Source organism: Microtus ochrogaster, chromosome 5, assembly GCF_000317375.1.
Source record: "Microtus ochrogaster isolate Prairie Vole_2 chromosome 5, MicOch1.0, whole genome shotgun sequence".
In the NCBI taxonomy this organism is placed as follows: domain Eukaryota; kingdom Metazoa; phylum Chordata; class Mammalia; order Rodentia; family Cricetidae; genus Microtus; species Microtus ochrogaster.
In genome coordinates, this window is record NC_022012.1 from 39,251,287 (window position 1) to 39,261,053 (window position 9,767).

At 50.9% G+C, this 9,767-nt stretch overlaps 1 protein-coding gene across 2 annotated transcripts in view; it reads left to right on the top strand.

Annotated features, from left to right (window-relative positions):
• The window catches only part of Tmprss13 (transmembrane serine protease 13), a 29,127-nt gene that overhangs the window by 641 nt on the left and 18,719 nt on the right, over positions 1–9,767 (top strand). The window contains exons 2-3 of one of the 2 annotated variants that reach the window (XM_005347228.2): positions 8,880–9,118; positions 9,149–9,282. In XM_005347228.2, the coding sequence (XP_005347285.1) occupies positions 8,880–9,118; positions 9,149–9,282 (373 nt within the window). Of the gene's footprint in view, positions 1–8,879; positions 9,283–9,767 lie in introns of both variants that reach the window. The other variant, XM_005347227.2, reaches the window with a different exon arrangement.

Genomic DNA, 9,767 nt, shown 5'->3' on the forward strand with positions numbered 1-9,767 from the left:
AGACCAGGCTGGTCTCGAACTCACAGAGATCCGCCTGCCTCTGCCTCCCGAGTGCTGGGATTAAAGGCGTGCGCCACCACCGCCCGGCTTCAAGGAGGTTTTTATCTACTCTTGGTCACGTACTAGGGGACTTAATGCACATGGAAAGTTCTTACTGATGTCTCACCATAGTATCCTCTGCTACAACTCAGGCTTCTTTCTTCTGCTGCTTTTTAGGGGTGATAGAGAGCAGTGGGGGTGTCCTGTGTGAAAAGCAAGTCATGTGTGTACATCAGGTATCCCTGAAGCTTTGTTTGATGTGCCACTTTCTCCTTAACTTTCCCTTGGCTCCTGTTTTCTGTTCCTGTCCACACTTTTGCACTTCATTGATATTGTGAGATCTGAGACTTTGGGAAGGATTAACAAGCCCTGGGTTTGAGGACGTTCAACCCATCCTCTGTTCTAGGCTGCGGTCAGCTTGTGGTCCATTCTGATCCTGGGTATTTGTCTGCTGAGGGTTCTGTCTTTTTCTCCTCCTTCCCCAGACCCCTCTAGATTCTTCCTTTCCTCGGCTGCCTCCCTTGGTCTTTCTCCCCTCTGGTCCTTTTGGCTCATGTCTTTAAGCTCAGCAGAAAGGGGCCACACAGGGAAGAACGATGTATTGTAGGAGGCATGGGACCCCTCGGCCACAGTCATAGATTGCCCTCCTTGGAAATTTGCTAGTCCCCAGATTCAAAGAAGGGGCCTGAGTTGTCTAAAAGGTGGTGAGTTTGAGCTGGGCAAAAGCAGAGAGCTTACCCCTCCTCCTGAGCTGGGTTTCAGAGGTGATGTCCAGCTGAGGAACTTACCTCCCCAGGATTAGGAGCAAGGAGCCTATAGTTGTCCCCTATCTTGTTTCATAGGATTTCTTAAGTTAAATAAGAGCAGATGGAGCAGCTAAGTGTGGTGGTACATGTCTTTAATCCCAGCAATAGGGAGGCAGAAACAGGTGGGTCTTTGTGAGTTCAGGCCAGTCTTGTCTACATAGTGAGTTCCAGTGGTGGTCAGTGGGCTTCAGTTGCTGGTGCTCCTGCAGCATGTGCTGACCTTCAGGAGGCTCATAGGAAGGGGTGGAGAAGGCAATGCTGCTGCTCCGTATTCTAATGGAAAGCAGAGTTGGATGAATTGGGCGGTACCCGTCTGCTATCCCCACTATGCTGGAGGTTGAGGCAGAAGGATAAAGAATTAGTCCCAGGCCTTCCTGGGCTACATAGCAAGACTGAAGTGGCAAAATAACCCAAGAAAGAGCCACTCTTTATGGTAGACAGAAATGACAGAACACATTCACTTCAGCTTCCTGTCTCTTGGTGTCTTCACCTGTAAAATGGAGCACCTGTCTCAAGGACTCCCAGACGTCTTCTGTATAGTCAGGCTCCTTTTGAATGGCATCTGGTCTACCACAGCTGCAGACACAGTCATGACATGTAGCTTTTTCATCTCCATCTCCGTCTGGAGTCTAGCGTTGGCCCCTCTAAACTGGGACAGACTCTTCTCTCTATACCCGTCTCCTCACCTGATGAAGAGAAGGGCTGAACTAATGGTCCCGAAGATCTCTTTCTGCTTCCACTGGAAGTTGCTGGGATGATGCACAGTAGGATTGCAAGTATGTCCTACTGGGTGTACGTGCTATTCTTGTGTGTTTGCCAAGTGGGTCATGTTTTTCAATGCTTGGAGGAGCTGAGTGCTTTCTAATGAAGACCTCCTACAGTGCTGCTGGCTATATGTGAGGTCCAGATTGAGCCAAGACGCATACCCTTCCCAGGAGGCTGGCCACGTTCCCAAGATGGAGGACCAGTACTCTCAGGACCCCTTGACATCCCACTGCCCCAACCTGGAGGCACCGCCAACAGCTTGCCTTTGTCCTGGAGGGCCACACCCCTCTCTGGAACACCTGTTTTGTGCTGTCACTGGTGCTGATCAGCATGCACCTGGCACACCCCACCGAGTCTCATTCTGTCTTGTCCCCTGTGACTTGGTGTGACTATGTGGGAGTGAACACTGGGCTCCAGGTTCAGCACTGGGAGGGAAGGCTGGCTGATGTAACAGTGGCCACTTAGCTTAAGTGTCTTGTTTTGGCAACACAGCTTCCTCCTGTCTAGCAACAATGGGGGTGGACCGTACCCTGGCAGGTGGACAGGTGGGAAAACACAACAGGACTTCAGCTTGTCCTCCAAGCGAAGGTCTTGGCACTCATGGGTGGATGCTCCTCTGCTGGAGACAGCCCAAAGTACCCACTAGGCCCTAGTTCCATACATCACTACCTTTGTGTGTAGACAGGAGAGGCTTAGCAGGGAAACAGAGGCAGACAATACCATTTGCTTGGTAACATTTTGAGCACTCAGTGTTTTGTTTTTATTTTTAATCTTTAAGTATTTATTTGATGTATGGGTGTTATATACATTCTTTCTCTTTCTCTGTCTCTATCTCTCCGTATCTCTTTCTCTCCAGGGCTTGTGTGGCAGTCAGAGGACATCCTTGAGAGTTGGCCCTTTCTTGAGATGGAATTTCTGGTTTTCACTGTTGCATACATACTTCAGGCTAGCTGGCCCATTCCCTTAGAGGAATCCTGTCTCTGCCTTCCATCTCACCACAGGAGCACTGGGATTGCAGATGTGCACTGCCATGTTCGACTTTACATGGGTTCTGGGGATTTGAACTCAGAACTTCCCACCTTCATGACAAGTACTGTACCCCCGAGCCATCTCTCTGGGTTCTTTAAAGTCATTGGTAAATGAACAGATGGATGAATGAATGAAATGAATGAATGGATGCACGGATGAATGAGTGAATGAATGAATGAACGAATGAATGATCCATCAAGTGAAGAGTGAGGTATGATCTCATGGTTCCTCCTTTCGGTCTCTTTCATGTGCCAAGAGGCATTCTAATCTGAAAGACCTGGGTGCTCGCCCAAGGCAGTCATTTTCACGTTCTTGCAGCAGTTGCCTCTTCTATTCAAATGAAATACTGGGTAGAGGCCACTGCAGGGAAAAATGTGAATTTCTGTCTGGGGTGGGGAAGGGCTCAAGCCCTACCATGATGGCCCATGACCGAGCTCCATGGTAACTCTATGAGACCTTAATGTTATGGAAGCCTCTGGGAAAGAGCTGCCAATCCCTTCATTTTAGGCATTAAGGAGCCGAGAGCCTGCAGGGACGCGCTGCCTAAGCTTGAAGCAAGCTCTTGTACTTCACACAGGGTTTGCTGGTTAGGCTGACGGGGTCCCTGAGCTCATATTGCATGCATATGCCTGGGAAAGCTGGTCTTGTGTTTGGGAAGAGGCAATGGAGGACAGCCTGCCTTCTGAGGGGGCTTGTGTCTGTGGGGTTCTCTAGAGGAGGAGTGGGGGGGGGGAGCCATGTCCCAAGGGGCACCGTGAAGCCTGACTTTGCGCTGGACCAGTCTGGTCCACGGTCCTCACTCCAGGACCTTCTAGGCCTTATCAAAGGCAGTTCCTGGACTAGACAGGGGAAGCGTACCTATCATTCCCGCTCTTGAAAGGCAGAGGATTGGGAGTTCCAGGCCAGTCTGGGCTATATAGCAAAATTCTTGAAAACACAACAACAGAACAAAATAAGTTTCCAGTAAGGACTAGGACTCCAGAGTGCTGGGCTCTGACCATGGTCTAGCTCATGCGCCTCCTCCTTTGACAGTCCCTAAAACTCAGGGTCACTGGTAAAGAGGGGTGCCCCAGAGCCCAAGTCTGGGCCTGCTCACTGGAGGTGCAGGAAGAAGGCAATGGCGTGTACAGCATTAGATAGCAGCAACCCAAGGAAGGGACCAGGTGACCTGTGGCCCTACCACTGCCTTCACATGGCCTCTTGGGGTCGTCAGAGCCTCTCTGGACCTTGGCCATCATCTTAGAAAGAAAGCTGCAATTAGTGGGGCTTCAAGGTCCTTCCATCCCTTGAAGGCCCTGGAAGGGAGCCCCCACAGGCCTGTCTGAGGCGATGCTGCTGGTCTGTCTCTGCAGAGGCCGCTGCACATTTTCTGGGTCCAGCAGAAAAGCCTGTGTGGGGCTCTTCTCGTGGGTTGTGTGGGGCTGAGGAGCCAGGGAGCTCAGCCTGCAGCAATCGCTAGCTATCTGATTAACTTAAGGAAACTCAGGGGAGGTCAATCAAGACACACTCGGCTGTTAACTAGCTCCGGTGCCCCACCACCTAAGAGAACAAAAGAATGTCCCATTCACCTGGGGGTGAGGAATCCATCCCTGGGAGCTGAGGTAGAAGGGAGACAGGACTAAAAATGGGGACTTGGAGGGGGTGCTTTAGCTCCTGTTCTGCTATATGGGACTTGGGAAAAAATATACATATGTGAGTGCGTGTGTGTGTGTGTGTTTGTGTGTGTGTGTGTGTGTACACACATGCATGCTCAACTTCATGCATGTGCTCATGTGTGTGTGTATGTGTGTGTATGTGTGTGTGTGTGCATGTGTGTGTATGTGTGTATGTGTGTGTATGTGTGTGTATGTGTGTGTATGTGTGTATGTGTGTGTATGTGTGTATGTGTGTGTATGTGTGTGTATGTGTGTATGTGTGTGTATGTGTGTGTATGTGTGTGTATGTGTGTGTATGTGTGTGTATGTGTGTGTGTACAGACATGCATGCTCACTTACATGCATGTGCTCATGTGTGTGGTGCGTGCATGTGAGTGCACAGGTGTATGAGCGTGTGGCAGTCAGAGCAGGGTGACTACTGGCTTCCTTTATTGACATCCTCCTTATTGCCTTGAGACAAGGTCTCTCCTTCAACTGGAAGTGTACTGACTCTTAGTCTGTGGCTGGTGAGCTCTAAAGATCGGAGTCTCCGTGTCCCCAACACTAGGATGACAACCACACACAGCCATGTCCAGCTTTCTGCCTTCCTTCATAGTATATGCCCTTCCTGCCCTCTTGGTCTCCAGTGACGCATCAGGACCTCTAGACAGCCCAACAAACTGTGAACAGGTTCCCCGAAGCTCCTCAGGCACAGCCAGGAGCATCAGAGGTGACAGCATGTAGCGTGTTTTACTCCTGATTGTTATGAAAAAAAGATGACCTTTGAGACCATGGGGTGGGGTCAGAAGGAATTAATGGTAGTGGTAGGAAACGTCCCGAGTTACCCAGGTGCTAACTCGGTCATCAACACCTGCCCATGCAGCTTGAACGGCCTCTGGTCTGTAGAAGGCTGTGCGCAGGGCAGGGTACTGCAAGGACTCCATCACAAGTTCTTTTCCGGGAAGCTGTGCTCACTCGCAAAGGTTGGGGTTGGGAGGCCTGAGTTCTGGTCCCCTGGTTCTACCTTAGTACCTAAGGACCTTGGGCAAGAAGCATCCTCCCTTCCTGGGGCCCCATCTGTTGTCAGGGTGAAGTCAAGCCTCCATATGGGAGGGTGACATCTCTTCCATTGCTTTCCAAGGATGGAGGGGGAGGAAATGAGTTAATGCTGTAGTAGGTTAGACATCAGGAAGCACTTCCAGAGGGGTGGAGTGGCAGGACAAGAAACGTGTACAGAGGGAGGCTGTGGGCTCTGGAATTCTTCTCATGGCCTCTGAAGATGAGGGTGCTTCCTAATGACCTGTGAAGTCTGGGTCAAAGTTCAGCGACTCCCGTCTTCTTGTCTTAGGGCTGTCCTTCCATTCTGATACCTTCCTGGGGCTCACAGTTCTCCAAGTGTCATTTCTCATCCAGATTTTGGGGTTCTAGGTCTGTCTTCCTGCATAGGTCTGAAAGGCCCTACACTACCCAGTCCCCCCACCCCACCCCCGCCCTGATAACACAGGGCTGAGTCTGTCAAGGCTGGGGCTGAGTGCCCTCTGACCCAGGTCTCCCTACCGGCTTTCCAGCAGTAACTCCTCTAGCTTCTACCAACATCTCACCTTCCTGTCCCATCACCAGTTCTTCTCCGTTCTCACTCTCCCTTACTCCAACTTCACAAATCTTCCCTCCCCTAATTTCCCTGTATTCCTTGCTCCGGACCTTCTTAACCCCCTCCCCTCAAGCCCTTTGTGGTGAGGTGCCAAGATCACAGGGTCAAGCTCAGTTGGAGACAGTTAGGGTCCTTGGCTGGGGACTCAGAATATTGGAAGTTCCTTTAACTGGGAAGCTGGGTCCATTCCCCTGAGTCCCAGCTCCCCTGGATAGAGTGTGGATGGCTGATCCGTGGCTGTGGCTAGGCAGGCAGAGTGCAAACCTAGGATGTGCAAAGCCCTGGATTTGATCTTCACCTTTGCCCAAACTGGGTGTGATGGCACATACCTGTAGGTAGATCAGAAGTTCAAGATCATCTCTGGCTACACCAGGAATTCAAGACTAGCCTGAGCTACATGAGACCCCCCCCACCTCAACAAACAGACAAGCAACTGTGTAAACAAACAAAACCAAAGAAGGAGAGCAGAGATGGACATTCTCACCAGTTTGCTTACCAGGCCCCTTGGGAGAAGCAGACTGGACAGTATGACTGAAACTCTACAGATGGTGAGCCCAGGAGACACGAGGGAGACTGCTCTGATCATTTGTGACATCATTGGTTACAAGTTGGTCTGTTTAGAAACAAGCCCTCTTCCTTACTCAACCTAGAAATTTGAAAATTGATCACCTTTTTATAATTAATTTTTACATGTGTGTTGTGTGTGGTACATTCACAAGAAGGCCAGAAGATAACTTGCAACAATTATTTCTCTCCTGCCATGCGAGTGACAGGAATCGAACTCTGGTTTCAGGATTGGCAGCAAGCTCTATTACCAGCCCTCAGTTCCAATATCTATAAAGTGGAGCCAACACTGCCAACTACAAAAAGCGAGTAGGAGCTTGACATGGGACCAAGTAAGGTGCTCATGGGCTGTTACCTTCATTATAGCTTGACCCTCGTGTATAGCCCAGGCTTGTTCACATAGATTCCCGGTTGTATGGGGAAGGAGATGAGATTAACCCTGTTTATACAAGTCAAACAAGCTCTGGCTGGCTCTTGCCCTAGCAGGGAATGGGTGCAGCCCTTCTCAAGCAGATGAATCTCGAGCCAAGCATTCTCAAACATTAGGCAGACCCAACTATCAACAGCCAGTGTCATCCCAGCCCTTACTATGGACAAGTGCTTTGCATGTCACATCTATGACTATTGGGATATGAAGCCAGGTGATTACCCCCACCTAGCAGATAAGGAAGCTGGCGTGGAAAGGCGTGAAAGTCGCTTGCTCATATCACGAGGATGAATTCTGGCATAGTCGTGTAACCCTGGTGACTGCAGTCCTGGGTCACAAGATTCCAATCCGGCCTGGCAGAAAGGGGGAATGGGGACAGGGAGGCAACCACAGTTCACAACAAAAAGTACCACAAGGTCAAGATCCTACCAAGAAATCCCTGGGCTCTGCCTCAGCCCCCAGTGGAACTCCTGCCTTACAAGGCCCCAGACACCAATTCTTTGGTCAGGCTTCAAATGATCAGAGGGCCCTGTGTCAGTGTTCAGAAAACAGCACCAACAGTTTCGCATGCATGAAGACAGAAGTAAGGAGCCCCAGGTGGGATCCTGACTCTGTGGTTTTGGTAATCCAACTTTAGAAAATTATCTTCTAGATGAAGCAACTCTCAGGATGAGTTGAGAACCCCACAAGGATACAGACGTGAAAGTTTGTTGTAGATTCTAAAGTGTACTTTGTTATATCTAACCATAGGAAGTCCCCCAGTGGTGGGGAAGAGTGGAGCGGGTTTGCAAGGATGGGCACCAGTGGAGGTGCTGTCACACAGGCCCCTGCCAGGAGACAAGGTTCAGGCCACCACCGCTGGGAAGTTCGCTCAGGACATCACATCACTGAGTCCTGTCCCTCTAAATAAAGGACCACAGTCTGGCTTTTTCCCAACACTCTTTTCTCCCCTCACTCACTCGATCGCCATGGCCACTGAATCTCGGTTCTCTTGACCCTCTGCATGGAGAGACAAGGGGGGGAAGAAACCGTTATTTACCAGGTGACTTCTGCATCCTGGACCCCAGCGAGGACTCCCCTGATTAGTGCCAGACTATATCCCAGATGAACAGAAAGCTTTAAGTGACTCGGGCTGGTTCCAGTCCTTCTGCTTTGCAAGGATGGGCCCAGGATTGGGCCCCAGGGCTGCCTGACTCTGTCGTCGAGTGCATTCTCAGCCGAGGGCGTTTCTCAGGGGCAGAGTAGTTGCCTAGTATACCCAAAGCCCAGAGGAGTGTAGCTCAGCAATGGAGCATTTGTCTGCCATACACAGTGTCCTGGGTTCACCTCTCGGCACCCGTAGAAACAAGTATGTCTTCTCTAGTTCTTCCTTTTTTGTTCCCATCCTCCTTGTAGGGGCCAAAAAAGTCAGCTTATTTTGGAAATCTATTATCTAGACAGCAGCGGTAAGAGGATGACCTTGGTGTTGGAACAGCTGGGGCAGCAGAAGCAGGATCCTGAATGTCCCTAAACACAGTCAGATACATCCCCGTGCTGCCAGCTGGGATAAGGGCACTCATGTGTAACGACCCCTGTCCGTGGATGGACCCCAGCAGCTCTCTACGGGAGACTCTCTGGGTCCTGCCTTGAGTGTGGTCAAAATCTTCCTTGAACACAGAACACGGGGCCCAGTAAAGTGAAGATGTGGCCAATCCAATCGCCTCTGAATCCTGGAGGGGAGGACTTGAAAATTATATTTGCGGTGTCTACTCAGTAGTGACAATGATCTCAGCTTGTGTCAGATGTTCTCAAGAGGAGAACTCAGGACTGCTCTGCTCAGGACTTGTGTTGAGTATGTTCAAGCACAGGCCTTTCTCTGTCCCCTGCCACTTGCCCCAGAGTGTTCACCTCCCATTCACTAGGGCCCATATCTGGAATGGACTGGCTGGGAGCAGACACAGGAATGTCCTTCATTCTATTTGCAGGATGTTTCTCCAGCAAGGACACCTCCTCAGGCTTCTCCAGCAAGGACACCTCCTCAGGCTTCTCCAGCAAGGACACCTCCTCAGGCTTCTCCAGCAAGAACACCTCCTCGGGCTTCTCCAGCAAGGACACCACCTCAGGTTTCTTCAGCAAGAGCATCTCCTCAGGCTTCTCCAGCAAGGACATCTCCAGTCCGGGCATCTCCATCCCGGGCTTCTCCTCCTCAGGCTTCTCCAGCAAGGTCGTCTCCAGTTGGGGTATCACCTACCAGGTCATCGTCGGCCAGGTCAACCTCCACGACATCATCCCCAACGAGAGTGTACCTTGTTAGAGCAACACCATTGGGGGCTGTCCCCATCCGGGCATCTCCTGCCAGATCAGCAGCAGCCACCAGGGAGAGCCCAGGTAAGGGGGACATCTCAGGGAGGGCAGAGAACCAGGGCATTGTCTTTGGGCAGAGGGATGCTCTCAGAAATCACTCTGCTCCTCATGACCCTGGGATAATGACATGGGAGGCAGCCAGAGTTGGACATGGGGTACCTGGAGAGGTGAGGGTAGACAGGGACCATAACATAAGAGCCTTAGACAGTGGAAAATTAGACAAAAGGAGGGGGATCACAAAGCCAGTAGCTAGGAAGCTGTGACAATGAAGACTGCTCTGCCTATCGGAGAGCTCTGATCCCAAGAGCAAGGTCTCCTGGCTTGAGGAGGGGCTGATCTGCGTGTGTGCCGGGGAAGCTAGGGTCTGCAGTAGTGTAAGGTCATGATCATTGTCTGTTTCTATGTGGAAGAAGAATGAGAGGAACTCTGACACTCTCCAAGCTTCCAAACTTGTGTGGTGTGTGTGTGTGTGTGTGTGTGTGTGTGTGTGTGTGTGTGTGTGTGTGTGT